The sequence below is a fragment of the Ranitomeya imitator genome, chromosome 6 (assembly GCF_032444005.1).
Source record: "Ranitomeya imitator isolate aRanImi1 chromosome 6, aRanImi1.pri, whole genome shotgun sequence".
NCBI lineage: Eukaryota > Metazoa > Chordata > Amphibia > Anura > Dendrobatidae > Ranitomeya > Ranitomeya imitator.
In genome coordinates, this window is record NC_091287.1 from 212354569 (window position 1) to 212374084 (window position 19516).

General features: G+C 39.5%; 1 protein-coding gene across 2 annotated transcripts in view; it reads right to left on the reverse strand.

The window, feature by feature from the left end:
- Positions 1-15995: 15995 nt before the first annotated feature.
- COL15A1 (collagen type XV alpha 1 chain) overlaps positions 15996-19516 on the reverse strand; it is a 1189398-nt gene continuing 1185877 nt past the window's right edge. For both annotated transcript variants that reach the window (XM_069730463.1, XM_069730464.1), the window contains one exon: positions 15996-16345. In XM_069730463.1, coding sequence (XP_069586564.1) covers positions 16129-16345 — 217 coding nt within the window. In that variant the 3' untranslated portion in view covers positions 15996-16128. The remainder of the gene's footprint in view (positions 16346-19516) is intronic.

Consider the following 19516-nt stretch of genomic DNA (forward strand, 5'->3'; position numbering starts at 1 on the left):
TGGGGTCAAATTTCTCCTGTTACCCTTGGGAAAATAAAAAATTGCGGGCTAAAATTCATTTTTGAGAAAATAATTTTTTTTTTTTATTTTCATGGCTCTGCGTTATAAACTTCTGTGAAGCACTTGAGGGTTCAAAGTGCTCACTACACATCTAGATTAGTTCCTTTGGGGGTCTAGTTTCCAAAATGGGGTAATTTGTGGGGGATCTCCAATGTTTAGGCACACAGGGGCTCTCCAAACGCGACATGGTGTCCGCTAATGATTGGAGATAATTTTCCATTTAAAAAGCCAAATGGCGTGCCTTCCCTTCTGAGCCCTGCCGTGCGCCCAAACAGTGGTTTACCCCCACATATGGGGTATCTGCATACTCAGGACAAACTGGACAACAACATTTGTGGTCCAATTTCTCCTATTACCATTGGCAAAATAGGAAATTCCAGGCTAAAAAATCATTTTTGAGAAAAGAAAAATTATTTTTTATTTTCATGGCTCTGCATTATAAACTTCTGTGAAGCACCTGGGGGTTTAAAGTGCTCAGTATGCATCTAGATAAGTTCCTTGGGGGGTCTAGTTTCCAAAATGGGGTCACTTGTGGGGGAGCTCCATTGCATAGGCACACAGGGGCTCTCCAAATGCGACATGGTGTCCGCTAACAATTGGAGCTAATTTTCCATTCAAAAAGTTAAAAGGCGCGCCTTCCCTTCCGAGCCCTGCCGTGTGCCCAAACAGTGGTTTACCCCCACATATGAGGTATCGGCGTACTCGGGAGAAATTGCTCAACAAATTTTAGGATCCATTTTATCCTATTGCCCATGTGAAAATGAAAAAATTGAGGCGAAAATAAATTTTTTGTGAAAAAAAAGTACTTTTTCATTTTTACGGATCAATTTGTGAAGCACCTGAGGGTTTAAAGTGCTCACTAGGCATCTAGATAAGTTCCTTGGGGGGTCCAGTTTCCAAAATGGGGTCACTTGTGGGGGAGCTCCAATGTTTAAGCACACAGGGTCTCTCCAAACGCGACATGGTGTCCGCTATCGATGGAGATAATTTTTCATTCAAAAAGTCAAATGGCGCTCCTTCCCTTCCGAGCCTTACCATGTGCCCAAACAGTGGTTTACCCCCACATGTGAAGTATCGGTGTACTCAGGATAAATTGCCAAACAAATTTTAGGATCCATTTTATCCTGTTGTCCATGTGAAAATGAAAAAATTGAGGCTAAAAGAATTTTTTTGTGAAAAAAAAGTACTTTTTCATTTTTACGGATCAATTTGTGAAGCACCTGGGGGTTTAAAGGGCTCACTATGCATCTAGATAAGTTCCTTGGGGCGTCTAGTTTCCAAAATGGGGTCACTTGTGGGGGAGCTCCAATTTTTAGGCACACGGGGGCTCTCCAAATGTGACATGGTGTCCGCTAAAGAGTGCAGCCAATTTTTCATTCAAAAAGTCAAATGGCGCTCCTTCCCTTCCAAGCCCTGCCGTGCGCCCAAACAGTGGTTTACCCCCACATATGAGGTATCAGCGTACTCAGGACAAATTGGACAACAACGTACGTGGTTCAGTTTCTCCTTTTACCATTGGGAAAATAAAAAAATTGTTGCTGAAAAATCATTTTTGTGACTAAAAAGTTAAATGTTCATTTTTTCCTTCCATGTTGCTTCTGCTGCTGTGAAGCACCTGAAGGGTTAATAAACTTCTTGAATGTGGTTTTGTGCACCTTGAGGGGTGCAGTTTTTAGAATGGTGTCACTTTTGGGTATTTTCAGCCATATAGACCCCTCAAACTGACTTCAAATGTGAGGTGGTCCCTAAAAAAAATGGTTTTGTAAATTTCGTTGTAAAAATGAGAAATCGCTGGTCAAATTTTAACCCTTATAACTTCCTAGCAAAAAAAAATTTTGTTTCCAAAATTGTGCTGATGTAAAGTAGACGTGTGGGAAATGTTATTTATTAACTATTTTGTGTCACATAACTCTCTGGTTTAACAGAATAAAAATTCAAAATGTGAAAATTGCGAAATTTTCAAAATTTTCGCCAAATTTCCGTTTTTATCACAAATAAACACAGAATTTATTGACCTAAATTTACCACTAACATGAAGCCCAATATGTCACGAAAAAACAATCTCAGAACCGCTAGGATCCATTGAAGCGTTCCTGAGTTATTACCTCATGAAGGGACACTGGTCAGAATTGCAAAAAACGGCAAGGTCTTTAAGGTCAAAATAGGCTGGGTCATGAAGGGGTTAAATGTTGACCGAGACAACAAACTTATTCAACATCATGGTCTTCTTATAAAGGACGTGGAAGGACAAAAACCAAAAGACTGTTGGATCTGTACACACAGCCTAGTATCTGCAAGGACTATGCTGTACTTAGCCTTACTCCTGGAGCCAAGGAAGGTATTAACAGCACACTGCATATACAAGGAGACTTGGTGTAAGGATTCCGGACTTTCCTGGTGTCTGTTTGCCCTGATTTTTGTGCTGCTGGCTCTTGAGCATCTGCCTGTTTGCTGGTTAACTCCCTGCTTCTGCTGCTCACTACTCAGTGGTCTGCATCACCCCATTCAGCTATCTCTCTCCTCTGGAACTGCTGCGATGGGCTGCGCACCAGTGGAAGGATCTCCTTTGTTTACAAAACTTTTACCAGTGTTGCGCCTCTTTGCACAACCACACCAGGTGAGCAAGATTCAAGCTGTGCTTTTCTCTCCAAGAAAGATCTACTCATCTACTACGATTAGATAGCGCTCTCCCTCTTTCTCCCCTCATCCTCTCTTTTCCAGGACGTCATTCACATGACTCATAATCTGAGAACAATAGGTCTTCTACTAACAAGTACTGTGCGCACGTGTGAGCAAGTTTTGCTGGACTTCATCATTTAAGTACTGTGTACATTCGCACTAATAACCTTATTTGACTTCCTCGTTTAAGTGTCTTGTTTGCTTCCACATCATTTTCTTGCTGGACTGATTCACATTAGCGGTCGCGCCCAGCTACTCTGTTTGCTGTGATTTTCTATATAGAGCTGAGGACCTCGTTACTATTGCAAGAATATCTGTACTATGTTTTGTTCGCTACTCTGTTTGCTGTGATTTTCTATATAGAGCTGAGGACCTCGTTACAATTGCAGAAATATCTGTTAGTTCTGTTTTTGAGTAAATACATCTTTTATTGCAACTTTGCTCTCAGAATGGCTTTATCCCATGCTATCAGATTCCGTAGTACCCATATAATTATTACACTTGGACTCAGATTTTCTAGGTTTCTTGAGGTTCTTAATGAGACTAATACAGTACAGAGACTCCTTTTTAAATCCAGCCAATTGGTTTGGAGGCCTAGCGGGATGGATTTTTTGGTATTTTACAGACTTGCATGCAAATTTTATTGTTTTGTTTATTGAATAGTATATGTGTAAGGAAGGAATCTAAGGCTGAGCCTTCTATAGTGTATCATAGACCTCGGATAACCACTGCAGATGGGGGAAGTGAGTGTCCACACTGAGGGTGGATGGGCAAAGCATGTAGAAAGCCCCCTTATGGGTACTAGACCCATGAGACAGTAGCTCCTTTGTGGACATCAGCTGACCCTGTGGCAGAGGTTATACCATTTACAAAAGGGGGAAATAGATATAGAAGGGTTTGCCTTTAATTTGCCTTTAATTGCTAGAATTAGTTCTTATGATGCAGTAGTCTTGTAGTCTCCGATTCACGGATTTTAAACTTCTTATCTTATATGTTTTCAATAGTTACATTTGCTGTAAATGGTATAAAATACTGCCTCTTGCTTCATTATAGCATATAAAGTGATTTTGCTCACAACATGTGTGCAGTTTCCTTTTTCTCCAAGCGCGCTTGTCAATTAAGGGCGTAATGTCCTGATTTGGCCTCACTGGTGATCTGGCATATCTGACATTGGGTCAGAACGAAAACAGCTGCAACAGACTCACGGAAACCCCACAGACGTAGGGGAACTGAGGACACGTCTCTTTAGCAGAATGCAGAGGGAGGAGGAGACTGTAACCCAATATGTGAATGCACTGCAGGAATTACACACTGCAATTGTTAGAAAGGATGGTATGTAAGAAGGTCCCACGGACATAATGTTGCGAGACCTCTTAGTGACTGGTTTACGAGACGCGCTGACAAAATAAGCCCTGCAATAATGTGTGCGAGTAAACCCCCTTTCCCTGAGGTTGGGAGTGAAGCACGCATGCGTGACCAGGAGCAGGGGGTGACAGTCCCTGTGGGGAAGGTGCAGAACATGGAGGTGTCCATAAACACAATTGCTGAACCCCAATGGGTGGAAGAAATAAGGAAAGAACTTATGAGTATAAGGGAAGAACTGGCCGATGTGAAGAAGGAAGCAGAGACTACTAACAATCTACCAGGGGGCAAAGAAGAAAGAACGAACACAGCCAATATATAGACGTACCCGGAGGAAGTGACCAAGACAAGGATAGATATAAAGAATGCCTTTATTATATCTGATTGGCAAGTAAAATAATATAACAATTTGTGCGCATAACAGGACAAAAAAATATTTACATCAATAATTAAAATCTAATAAAAGAAGATGGTAGAGGATGACCCAATTGTATACATATATTATAAATCCAAGGTAGTGCAGCCCTAAGAGAGATGATAAAAAATACAGAACTAGGCAATATATCAACCAGATGGTAAATTGTGCAAATAGCAATATATAAGGTGCAGGATATCAAGTTTTAAAGGCCACTACTATATATCAACCTACATGGATAGTGGTATACCTCACAATATGCCTCACAATATGCCTCAAAATATATAGTTTGGGTAGTGTATGAAGTCAAAAAAAGGGGGATAAAGTGCAAGATAAAAATTAATGCCAGTATATATATATATATATATATATATATATATATATATATATATATATATATATATATATATATACATATTTATATATCAGGCTAAAACAAGTGTAACTTCTAAAACTGTGAGATAAGAAACAATGAATGCAAAACCGTATAATATGCAAATGTAAGGTGCAAAATATCAAGTGCTGACAACTGCCAATATATATCTCTCAAACCGCATGTAGTATGCTTCACAATATATAGTGCAATTAATATAAGGTGCAAAAGAATAAAGAGCAGAGTAATCAGGCAGGATTATAATTGTGTATAGTGACCAAGTACTAGAACATAATGTGCAAAATATCGCAAAAAATGGAGGCTATCAATATGTATGTAGAGGCTCTTAGGTATAATACCAATACCGCAACACCGGGTATCCAGGTGCCCTAATTGTGCAGTGCAATGTGCAGCCTACTCCTCAGAAGGGGAGATACAGCAGGGGCCCCGCAATCAAAACAATATAAGTGCACGGAGTAAAACAACTGGGGATGTATACACACTATACCTTAATATGAGGGTCAGCCAGGTCCCGTAATAGCGCACCCCGACGCGCGTTTCGGATCTTAGTCCTTCGTCCCGCACCTTATATATTGCTATTTGCACAATTTACCATCTGGTTGATATATTGCCTAGTTCTGTATTTTTTTATCATCTCTCTTAGGGCTGCACTACCTTGGATTTATAATATATGTATACAATTGGGTCAGCCTCTACCATCTTCTTTTATTAGATTTTAATTATTGATGTAAATATTTTTTTGTCCTGTTATGCGCACAAATTGTTATATTATTTTACTTGCCAATCAGATATAATAAAGGCATTCATTATATCTATCCTTGTCTTGGTCACTTCCTCCGGGTACGTCTATATATTGGCTGTGTTCGTTCTTTCTCGTATATAGTGGTTCTTCCACAACTTTTCTCCACAGAAGCACTAAATCACTGGCACTTGGCACATATTATTTTTATATTGTTGATTATTAATTAATTGAGGTTGGTGCGTCTGTGGTTGTGTCCAGGGGGCAAAGAAGGCACGGAACCTCACCGTGACTCCAGAATGTTCTTCTGGCTGAGATTCCTTGCTTCAACTGCGGAGAGAGCGACACATCGCGCGGGAATATGCCCGCCGAGGAAGAGGGACATTTCGCCGCCTGTTAAACTTGAGGTCTCCGAGCCGGGGGGACGCCGCCCAGAACCAGAACAGGTCAGGAAGAGTAGTGGAAGTACCACAAGTTTAGTGTTAATATGCCCTCTGATATCTGTCGAGATGGACGGTCGGGCAGGTAAGCACCTTTGCCTGTTTTTTCATGTGTTTTCTAGACTAGTGGAGGTTTTTTTCCTCTTTTTCCTCCTTTTGTGGTTTTTGCTGTTAGAGTAGGACTGGCAAGTGTGAGGACCCTTGACGTGGGTTTCCAGCTCACATATTGTGGCCTTAATATTAACTAATACCTTACATATTTTGATATGTTTTTGTGCACTTTACTTTTAGGGTGCAGTTGGGCCCAGATGGCTTTGTATACTGTGGCCTTTGTTCACACAGGACGCATTACAGTTAGCACTGGGCAGCCTGCCACAGGGCATTATTAAGGCTACGTTCACACTAGCGTTATGCTAGTTTGCGTCGGGTTTGCGTCGGGCGACGCATGCGTCATGCGCCCCTATATTTAACATGGGGTACGCATGCATTTTTGTTTGTTGCGTTGTGCGACGCATGCGTCTTTTTTGCCGCAAGCGTCGGACCAAGAAAACGCAACAAGTTGCATTTTTCTTGCGTCCAAATTGCGGCAAAAAACTACGCATGCGTCGCAAAACACAGCGTTTTTGCGTGCGTTTTTGCGTGCGTTGTGCGTTGCATCTCTGACGCAGCGGCGCACAACGCTAATGTGAACGTAGCCTAACAGGCTATGATCCAGATGCTTTGCATTCTCTGTGTGAACACTGACACACCAGTGCAAACAAATAATCTGCAGCAAACGGCCAATCCCTGATTGTAGGCTGGCTGTCTCATTGGTATTACCACACCTGTGTAGTTGCCATCTTTACTTGGGCTCGCTGCACCATGATAGTGCGTTTGATTCAAGGCCTAGACAGATAAGCACCTTTGCCTGTTTTTTCATGAGTTTTCTAGACTAGTGGAGGTTTTTTCCTCTTTTTCCACCTTTTTTGTTTTTTGCTGTTAGATTCCTACATATGCAACCATTGTAATTTTCCAAGTATTAATGGATTTAAAATATAATAACTAATTTTACAAAATGCTAGAACAACAACCCTTTTTTTTTCTTTGAGCACATTATCTGGTGTGGATCCATCTAGTTCCATGCAAACTGGACTTCAAGTACTACATGAGCTGGCTTTCTTTTTACTATATGTGATCTCGGCTCACTGTATTATGCTACCCAACAGCGCTTCATTACTGTAGGAAGGGGATAGGGTGAACAATGTCCAGCACAGATGGTCAGTAGTGTCATCCAGTGTTATCTGCCTCTAGCTTTTTGAGGCTATGTGCACACGTTGCAGATTAGCCTTAGGATTTCTTGTGCAGATTCTGCATCTCTTGGCAGAAAACGCAGCTGCGGATTTGTCATGTTTTTTATGCGGATCCGCAGCATTTTTGGTGTGGTTTTGGTGTGGATTTTTTGCAGATTTTCAGCGTTTTTTCTCCCCTGCGGATTTCTATAATGGAATGGGTACAAAAAAGCTGCAGATCTGCAGAAAAGTAGTGACATGCTACTTCTTTTAATCCGCAGCGTTTCCGCATGGATTTTTCCACACCATCTGCACAGCGTTTTTTTTTCCTCATTGATTTACATTGTACTGTAAATCAATTGCAGATCTGCAGCGTTTCTGCACCGCCAAAAACGCTGCGAATCCGCAGAGAATCTGCAACGTGTGCACATACCCTAATAGAAATGTTACTTTTCATCCTGACACTGTTATGTATGTAATGAAAATAAGATGACTGCTAAAAAATGATCTCGTACAAACCATAAGTGGCAACAAGAAATGAGGCTTAATGAGTGGGCAAGAGTTTCATATTTTCATTATATTTAATATAGACAAAAAAATGGGCTTTGCATACTTCACTGAAGATGAAGGATCATTGCCCAGCAAATAGTCATTCTTACAGGCAGACTTTTTATATATAATTTTTCTAATAGAAAAATAATCTGACACAGAAGTGGAAATCATGTAAAACCAGTTTAATTTTAATGAAAAATATGGTTGACATTTACATGTGAAAACATAAAAACTTGAGTGGACATTTTCATCTGTACTGTAATCAGGGGCATACTGCCTATAGTGTCAAACTATGTGGCCGCAAGATGGTCCATGAGCTGAGGGAGTCCGGTGCCGAGCAGCACCACTGTAAAACCTTTTACCCCGTGCATTCTGACCTGAATGATATCTGCATCCTCAGGGTACAGATAAGAATGAAAACAGTTACATCATACTGTATACAGAGTTCTGTGGGGGTCCATTATATTGTGTATAGGGGCTGGGGAGTCCCATCATGCTGTATACAGTGGGCTGTGTGGGTCCATCATGCTGTGTATAGGAGGCCATGGGGTCCCCATCTTACTGTGTGGGGGAGATGTTGTGGCCATCATACTAGTAGGGGGAGCTGTGGGGGCCATCATTCTATGTGACGGAACTGTGGTGATCATCATACTACACTCCCTGACAAAAGTTATGTCGCTTATCCAGGTTATGTAAATAAAAAGCTTATAACCTGACGTTAAATTCATCCATTGGTTGTATAAATTATTCTTTTGAAAGCTGAAACTCTCCAAAATGTGGTTTAGGTTAAGAAAAAAAATTGGCATCAGTGCAGAAATATTGATCAGTTAATGGACACAGATGGTCAGATTTTGGCAAGACAAAAGTTTTGTCGCCTGGTCATATAATGCACCCAATCCTAGTTTACATCCTCACCTGTGCTCAGTAAGTGATCAGTTAATTAGTGTGTATGTATAAAAAGAATTCCAGCACCTCAGACTTTCACTTGAACTGCAACTTGAGCTCTGACAACATGCCAAAAATCCACCCTGTGACCAAAGCCTGGATTATCAAGAGGCTAAAGACCAGATCCACTGCAGAGGTGGCTGGCACCTTTAATGTGTCTCAGCGTCAAGTACAAAGAATTAAAAAAAGATTTGAAGAGACTAGAGATGTGTTTGACAAACCCAGGTGCGGCAGACCCCGCAAGACAACTGCTTAGGAGGAACGTTTGTTGGTTAGAAAATCCAAAGCGAGCCCCTCTTCCACTGCAGCAGAGCTCCAACAGGCCTGGTCACTTCAAGTCCCTGTGTTAACTAGAAAAGTTTGTAGGATTCTGTCTCGAAATGGCCTCCATGGTCGAATCAGTGCCCAGAAGCCAGCACTAAACAAAAGGCAAATAAAAAAACGTGTGGCATTTGCAAAGTCCCACAACCTGCTAAACAGATGGACGCTGGAAAAGTGGCAGAACCTGGATTTCTCTGATGAATCTTCAGTAAAATTACACCACAGCCGTCACAAATACTGCAGGAGACCTACAGGAGCCCGTATGGATCCAAAATACACCCAGAAAATAGTTACATTTAATGGTAGAAAGATCATGGTCTGGGGTTACATTCAGTATGGGCGTGTGCGAAACATTTGCAAGGTAGAAGGCAATATCAATAGCCTAAAATATAAGTATTAGCTACATCTTGTATTCCAAATCATAAAAGAGGTAAAATTCTGCAGCAGGATGGTGCTCCATCTCATGCATCCATCTCTACATCAAAGTTCCTCCATTCAAAAAAATCAATGTGCTCAAGGACTGGCCAGGCCAGTCACCAGACATGATCATTGAGCGTGTTTGGGGTAGGGTGAAAGAGGAAGCTTGGAAGACAAAACTAAAGAATCTAGATGAACTCTGGGAGGCACGTACGACTGCATTCTTTGCTATTCCTGATGACTTCATTAATAAATTGTGTGAATCATTGTTGAACCACATGGATGCAGTCCTTCAAGCTCATGGAAGTCACACAAAATATTAAATATGACTAATAGCACCACAACTTCATTCACCAATGTTATGCAACATATATTTGTATTTTAAGTTAATTATTTGTTTTAATATCACATTACTTTCTGTTGGCGACAAAACTTTTGTCTTGCCAAAATCTGACCATTCTGTGTCCATTTATTGATCAATATTTCTGCATTGATGCCAATTTATTTTCTTAACCTAAACCCCATTTCAGAGGGTTTCAGATTTCATAAGAATAATTTATACAACCAATAGATGAATTTAATGTCAGGTTATAACCTTTTATTTACATAACATGGATAAGTGACATAACTTCTGTCAGGGAGTGTGTGTGTGTGTGTGTGTGTGTGTGGTGTTGTCGGTCATCATAACAGTGGGGTTTGCTGTAGGGACATTCTACTGTGCATGGTGGCTACTGTGGCAAATTATGTGGATGGATTTATTATGAAGTATAATACTGTGTGGGGGAGCATTTTTGACAGTGACATGCTGCAGTTTTTCAAATCGGTCAGGAAAAAACTCAATTTGTGTGCATGAGATTTCTGAAAACTTAGCCTTTGCTGGTACTGTAAAACGCAGATTAAAATTTGCATAAAAAAGCAGCAAAAAACAAAACAAAGCAAAAACGCAAAGTGTGTGAACATAGCCTAATTAATGCTGTGACATACTTTAGTTTCAATACCAAGCCAAAAAGAATGATCTCCTTTATGTGCAAATCTATATACATATGATGTAACTCTGCTTTTCTTCTTTATCTATTGAAAAATATCGCTAATATAGAACAATGCTGATATGGAAAGAGAAAAATATAATCTCTTCACAATTTACCAAAATCAGGCACATCAAAGAAACAAGTATCTATGGTTTGGTAAGTGGGACCAGTGGGGGCCATGGACAAGAAGGTACCACTTTGCCAGAAAGCTATCTGGACCCTTTGTAGTCCAATACCTCATTATAATGCACAATTACTGCTATGTAGGTTGAAATGGGCCTCCTTAGCTATAAGCCCCTGTTCGGCTCCACGGGTTGTACCAATGGTTTGAGTAGCACACATGTTACCAATTTTTTTATTATTTATTTACCTAAACATTTGTTAACCAGTAACACCTAATAGCTAAGATACATTGAAAAACTAAAGCTACATCTGGAATAAAATACTACTCTGCTGTCTATTTTATTGGTAATGCATTATTCAATTCCATAAACAGCATTTTCACGCACAAATGCCATTATTATCATGGAACTTCCTGTTGTCATCAATATGGAAACTGCTGTCTACTGAATAGGGTTATACCGTAACTTTATTTGCCTAAGTAAAACAAAACACTTTAAGTTCTGAATTCTGAACATAAGGCCAACATATCAGCGTTGCAGTTGCAATACTAGACACAGTATAACAATAGGGCAGGGGGGAGGAAAAGAACTCCAGAAGATAACCAATAGTCCATTAAAGTGCAAATGCTTTATTATACAAGGTATAGAGGTGGTGACAACAGGGTACATGAAACAAAAAGGGCACTAGAGAACCCACAGATGCCTTACAAATATAAATAGTATATCAAAAATACATACACCCGGGTACAAGGTATCGAATGGCACTCATAAGTAACACATCATATGTATATGATTAATTTATATGTCACTAAGTACATCAAAAACACCGGAAAAAGTCCGGACACATCAGGGAAAGAATTACAAAACTAAACAAGAAGGAACATAATACTTCAATGCGCGTTTCGGCAAACCTTCGTCAGGGGGCACGCTGACGAAGGTTTGCCGAAACGCGCGTTGGGGTGGGCGCTGGGAGCCCCTTCTTGCCTGCACTAGCATATACAACTCGGGTAAAGTATTATGTTCCTTCTTGTTTAGTTTTGTAATTCTTTCCCTGATGTGTCCGGACTTTTTCCGGTGTTTTTGATGTACTTAGTGACATATAAGTAACACATCATATGTATATGATTAATTTATAAGTGCTATTCGATACCTTGTACCCGGGTGTATGTATTTTTGATATACTATTCATGTTTGGTGATGACCCTGTTGTCACCACCACTATACCTTGTATAATAAAGCATTTGCACTTTAATGGACTATTGGTTATCTTTTGGAGTTCTTTTCCTCCCCCCTGCCCAGTTTATGTATTGATAACCGGTCAGTTTTTTCTAGAATCCATGGCAGAACTTTTTCAGGGCAACTAATTGCTAATATTTGTTTTTCTATTTATTTGTTTGCCCGGATCATGATATCTACTTTACTGCCTCATGTCACCTCTCTAGTTATTTACAGTATAACAATAGTGGATCTGTTTCTGGTCATGTAAATTCCTTTTTGGAGGGAATGGGCATACTTAGGTTGATCGGGATTCACCAATGTAATTATGACTACAGACAACGCAACGAAAACCCATAGATCTGACACTGTGCTGCGGGTTACCTTTCTGGAGGAAACCACAATGTAGATGTGAATAGAGTCTTAATATTCATTTGGAAACATTTTACATTTGACTTAAGAGACCAACCATCACCACTTTCAATCCTATGTCTATCTGCATCTTATTTGGGTGCAGAAATATTTATACAGTACTGCTCGTTTGTTTGAGGGGCATCCAGAACATCCTCTAAATTAAAAAACAGAAAAGCCACCTTTATCTGCTTTTTACTTTTATCTTTTGTGTCTACACAGTTATCATTCCAGCATAATCCACTAAATGCAGTGCTTGCGAAAGTATTCACCCCCTTGGATTTTACCTATTTTGTTACATCCCAACCTGTGTTTACATTTTTTTGTAATCCGATTTGTGTGTGATGCACTAAATTGTCTATGTTGATGAAGTGAAGTGAGAAAAATATAGGTATAAAGTACTTTCATGAAATAACTATACACTGTCATGTGTATTCACGCTTTTTGATATGAAGCTCCTAAAAATTTCTAGTGCAAGCCATTGCCTTCATAAGTCATATGCTTAGTGAAAGGAAGTCCACCTGTGTGCAATCTAAGTGTCACATGGTCTGTCAGAATGTACAACACTTTTCTTAAAAGCCACAATGGCTGCCACATCATTAACCAAGAGTCACCACCACTAACCAAAAAAACACCAGGAAGACTAAGGAGATCTCCAAACAAGGCATGGATAAAGTTGTTGAAAAAGTAAATGACATTGTTAGGTTTTTTGAAAAAATCCCATCTCTGATGATTCCTCGGTGTACCATCAAATCTATTATCATCCATTGGAAAGAACATTGTACCACAACAAACCTGCCAAGAGAGGGCCGCCCACCAAAACTCTCAACCTGAGCATGGAGGGCATTAATCAGAGAGGAAGCACAGACCAAAGGTAACTCTAAAGGAGCTGCAGAGTTCCAAAGCAGAGACTGGAGTATCTATCCATACGACCACAATAAGCCATATATTCCATAGAGGTGGCCTTTATGGAAGAATGAGCATAAAAAGCCTTTACTTACACATAAAAATTGTAAGGCTTGTTTTGAGTTTATCAAAAGACATGTGGTAGACTCCACATACATATGGAGGAAAGTGCTGTGATCAGTTGCGACTAAAATTGAACTTTTTTGGCCACCAAAGTAAAAAGTATGTCTGGTGCCAAACCAACATAGATCATCACCACAAGAACATAATCGCCACAGTGAAACATTGTGGTGGTGGCAGCATCATACTGTGGGGATGTTTTTCTGCAGTAGGGACAGGGAAAATGTTCCGAGTTGAGGGGAAGATGGATGGTGCAAAATACAGGGATATTCTTGATATTTCTGTTTCAGTCCTTCAGTGATTTGAGACTTTGATGGAGGTTCACTTTTCAACAAGACAATGACACAAAGCATACTGCCAAAGTAACAATCAAGTGATTTATGGGGAAACGTGTTAATGTTTTGTGATGACCTAGTCAAAGCCCAGACTTTAATCCAATTGAGAATCTCTGGTCAGATTTGAAGATTGCTGTACACCAGAGGAAACCATCTAACTTGAAGAAGCTGGAGCAGTTTTGCCTTGAGGAATGGGCAAAAATCCCAGTGGCAAGATGTGGAAAGCTCATAGAGACTTATCCAAGCTGCAACTGTAACTGCCGCAAAAGTAGGCTCTATAAAGTACTGACTTTAGGGGGAGTGAATAGTTTTGCACACTAAAGTTTTCAGTTATTTTGCCCTATTTGTTGTTTGCTTGACAATAAAACCAAACCAAACCAAATTTTCACAATTGTAGATGTGTTCTTTACAGGAACTGATGCAAACCCTAAAAAAACAGTGAAATTCCAGGTTGTGAGGTAGCAAAACCCCAAAAAATGCCAAGTGGGTGAATACTTTTCAAGTCACAGTATTATAAAGAAATATTCATATTAAGACAATTTGTTTCCAATAAATATTGCACCTTAAAGGAGTTGTCTGATGCTTTTAAAATGTAAAAAAAAAAAAAAAGAAACTACAGTGAATCACTGGCCCCAATGTTGACCAATACGTCATTGCTACTGTAAGTGATTGGCTGCACTAGTCCAATATCCACCAGGATTAAGCGAGGAGTACGGAGACCATTGAAGACCTTGGCATTGTTTGATTGGGAGATGCAGGGAATATGTACAGTATAGAATGTATAATGAGTATTCTGTTTTCTTACTGCATTTTTTTCTACCTCATTCCCATCTTGTGTTGAGTTTTATATGCTTATCATAAGTAGATAAGTACCAGATTCTCTTATATGAATAGCACCATACAGTCCAGCTGTCAAATACAGCAGCAGACCACAAAGCACCATGTCATCATATTGTTTATTCTTATTGACTTTAGGCTGTTATGTCCCTTGGGGACTAAATTACATTTTTACCAAATAAACAACCTGTTGGTTCCTGAATCCTGACAGTAAAAAGACAAATATGCAACAAACTTTACTATATTATTTCCACATGAAAACATGTGACTAATGTGAAAAAAGTCATAAATTATTAAATTGGTGAAACGTTTGTTCACTTGGTCCAAAATACAGTATGTAATAAGTCTGATAATGTTTAGTAGTGGAAGCAGCAAATGTTTACATCAGTGAATTTAGTTTGCTTGGTAACTCATGTAACAGATGAACATACATTATAGACTCCGCATCTTGCCGTACTATAAAATGTACTATTTAGGGCTATTACAAATAGTTGTTTATAAACCTGAATCACGTATAAGACATGAAAATAATTAATTACCATAGTTGATTTTTTTTTTTACTTACAGAGATGCACAATGTATGTTTGTACGTTTTGTGTGTGTATATTGGTACATTGAGCAAATGCTCGCTCAGATATACTGTACTTCATTCATCGTCTGGTGTATATTACAATAAAAACTACTATATATATATATATATATATATATATATATATATATATATATATATATATATACAGACAGTATATATATAATGTTATGGAATTATTTGAAATTTTTTGCTGACAAGGAACTTCATGGATTCCGCAGGCCTATCATAGTTCTTTTAGAAATTAAAGCCAATTTTTTACGGATCTTGTTACCGTAACTTATATTTTTGTCATGTTCCTGTCCTGGTTTCAGTATTTATGACAGAATTCTCAGACTACACTATTCATGCATCCCATAATACAGAAACCCCCAATGGAGTAGGAAACACAATAATGTGGATCAAAACTTAACAGTTGCTAAAAATAAATTATAACACAAATGTGTATTAGAAACTGTATTAGTATAGCTGTCATGTTTATCCTTGTGGACCGCATGCTCATTTGTTTTATAGGGAATGTCCAAAAGCTTGTCTTCCAAGCTATAGGTGCTGAATGTAGGACTATCCAGTTTTATATATTGTAATCTGGTGTAAAATATAACCACATGCAATTCAATGAGTATGTGAAGGATTGTTTTGTCCTTTCTTATGTGCTTTTTTTCATTCAAACATTACGTTTACAAAAAAAATGTCAGCTTCACTTGAATACTTAGAAAATAAATTGCAGTGTATTGGGCTATATAGTTTTCCAGCCCAAGGCAAAAAAAAACATTACCTGATCTGCTATCAATCCAACCTTCATTCTTAAATGTAGCACCACATTGCAGACTGAAATCTGCTTTCCAACACAATTCTGTATGCAATGAATGAGGTATGTTTTCTTTGGCTATAAAAGTGTGCAATCTGTTAGACGTTCAATATATACATTAAGGATTTCACTGTCTTCTTAACTTATTTTTCCTTCTATTTGAATTTATTTTCTCCTTTCATCCACATTATGGCTGTTCTCAATACATAAAACAATAAATTTATTAGAGCAACTGTATGATTTCTGATCCAACAGCCTTCCACTCCGAAGTAAGGACGCCTGTCCACTGACTGCCATGTCTGCTGTTCTCCACGCCTCACAGTAATTATGGACCATTCTGATGCCATTCTGACTTGAACCATGCCACAGTATTTTTTGAGGCCTGTAAATGGTAAAACATACAAAATTAGTATATCTAAAATCTTATTTTGAAGGGTGTTATACAGATTGGTAGACATAATCATGGTTAATATTATATACAAAATGTAATGATGTTAACAGTGGAAGGTCATAATTTTTGTATTCATAGTCTTTACTACCTAGAACTTTTTCTTCTATTTTAAAATGTATTTATTTTACAATATTTTACAGACGAGCAGCTTGTTAGACCTATTAGAGATCCATTCACGGCAGATTTGGAGGGCGCCATAGATGCCTTAGTGGGAGCTTGGCTATCAGTCACTATCCACCATTAAAACAAATGATATCTGTTTACATATTACATACACTACAATGTGTAGTGGGGAGATCGATATAAACCTTACAAATAAGGCTTTCTTCAAATGCCTTGCGTATACAAATGTGCCTGTGCTGTCTGCTCATCCCCATCATGTGACCACTCTGCAGGTGCCTCTGATGTCCGGTGATATTACGTCAACGTCCGGATTGGAAGCTGTGACCCGGCATCACCTTGGCGGGACTCAGTCTCCCTGAGCGACTGGGCTGTGGGCAGTGTTTCATTGCACATCACAGCTGAGCATCACGCGGGCTCTCTCCTGCACTGCTTTTATTAACAGAATATTGCAAACCCACGTGACGCTGGGTGGTCACGTGTGGTGAAACTCCCCCCACAGCCCATCAGAGGCAGCTGCAGCCGGGGATAACATGATGGGATTGAGCAGACAGCAAAAGTGCCACTCACAGACACACTTGGAAATGCAAGGGATTTGAGCAAAGCCTTATTTCCAAGGTTTATATTGATCTGCCCACTAAACATTGTAGTGGACCGCCTCTTTAAGGCCCTCAGATACAATAAATTCAGCAGGACTAGTGGACTACTTTATTTGTATAGGGGCCTCTGACTTTTTCACGGCAAATAATAACTAGGAATGAAGAATTCTTTATATTTTAACTTCAACAGCCATTAATTTGGTTCTCAGGGGAAATAAGCTTGCAACGCTCCTGCAATCCTTCACAATAGGTAGTACAGAGTTGTGCTCGTTGTATGCTGCTGACAGATCAGTTTTGTGAAACTGCAAATGCTGCTTTATGGAGGAGCATTTCAGGAGATAATCCTCTGTCCTATGGATTAATACGGCAACATTTACAGTTTGACATCACCTGTCTCAGCACCAGGCAACAAACACTGCTAAACTAGTGTGTGTCAGCCCATTTTTACACATCCCCATCTTGCAGCGCATCACATTTTCTATAACTTGTAATTTAATGAGATGAGACAAGGACCTGATGGACAAAGTAAAAAACAAACAAAAAAACAACCCATAAATACACACATAAAATGTTACACTGTTTTCTTTAATCTAATTAGGGTTAAGATAATAAAATGGTTAAATATAAGCCGGCAAAAAGGGTAACAACATTATATAACTTTCTGATTTTTTTTTTTTATTTTATTTTGGATTTCAGTTAAAAATAAAAACACAGCTAGAGGATCTTTCTTCATCACAGTGCAGAGAGCTCATAACAAAAAGCAGCAGTTTATGGGTGTGTTGGTAACTGAAAAGAGCGATATACTGCAGGATGGGCTGTGTACAGGGGGCTGAGAGGAGAGATACATTGCACGATGGGCTGTATACATAGTCTGATAGGAAAGATATTCTGCAGGTTGGGTTGCCTACTGGGGTACTGAAAAGTTATGTACTGCAGGAAGACTTATATACAGGTGGCTGAGAGGGGTGATGTACTGCAGGAGGGGGCTCTATACACAGGGAGCTGAGAGGAGAAATATACTACAGTATTAGCTGTATAGATGGGCTGTATTTAGGAAGCTGCAAAGAGGTATGTACTGCCAAATAGGCTGTATACAGGGGGCTGAGGAGTGATGTATTGCAGGAAGGGCTCTGTATACAAGAGGCTGAGAGGAGAGATATACTGCAGAATGGGCTGTGTACAGGGGGCTGAGTGATTTACTGTTGTTTCTTCCTGTTAGCTGGGCTGTGAACACTATGATAGGCGGGTATGTGCACACGTTCGTTTTTTTTTTCGCGCTTTTTTCACGTTTTTTCGCGATAAAAACGCGATAAAACCGCATTAGAAACTGCAGACATATGAATCCTATCATTTAGAATGCATTCTGCAATTTTTGTTCACATGATGCGTCTTTTTCCGTGACAAAAACGCATCGCGGTAAAAAAAGCAGCATGTTCATTCATTTTGTGGATTTTCTGCGTTTTTCCCGCTATTCTATGCATTTGGGAAAAGACGCACCAAAAACGCACCAAAACCGTGTCAAAAACGCATGAAAAAACTTGAAAAAAACGCATGCGGATTTCTGGCAGAAATGTCCGGTTTTTGTCAGGAAAATTTCTGCAAGAAATCCTGACGTGTGCACATACCTGTGCTGTGATGGCTTATCACAGTCTTCCTCCATGCCTGGGTTGTTAGTTAAGGCTGCTTGCATTGTGATATTAATCTGCAACATTGACATTAAAAAGTGAGACTGCAGAAAAAAGCCAAGTTTTTGTTATAAAATGCAGGTCATTAACCCCTTCACGACCTTGGGATTCAGTTTTTGCACTTTTATTTTTGCTCTCCATCTTCCTTTCTGTCAATATGGCTGTTTGAGGGCTTGTTTTTTTATGGGATGAGTAGTAGTTTTGATTGATTTACCATACAGTGCAATTCCCACAATTATTTTTTTTTAATTTATTTTTTTACACTTTTTACTTGTTTCAATAGTCTCCATAGGAGACTAAAAGCAGCAATTTTCTGATCACTTGTGCTGCACATAGCAGGCCTCCAGCCCTGTTATGTGTAGAAGAAACAAGCATCTGCTATGCACACTGACCACAGGGTGGCACGCATAGCGGATTAGAAATAACGAACACAGGGGTTTCCCGACAGACATAAGACGGGGAGACGATGGGCGGCGTTAATGATGCGCTTCCGGCATGTGCATGTTTAATGTCAATGTCAGAGATAACATGTTAGCAGCGGGTGGATAGTGATTCCACCCATGGCTGTTAGGGACACATGACAGCTGTCATGTGCCGGAAAAGGTGTGGACTCAGATCCGGACCTCGCATCAAAGTAAAAGAGGCGACCTATGATGCATAGACATGTTATAGGAGGTGAAGTGGTGGGTTAACCAAAA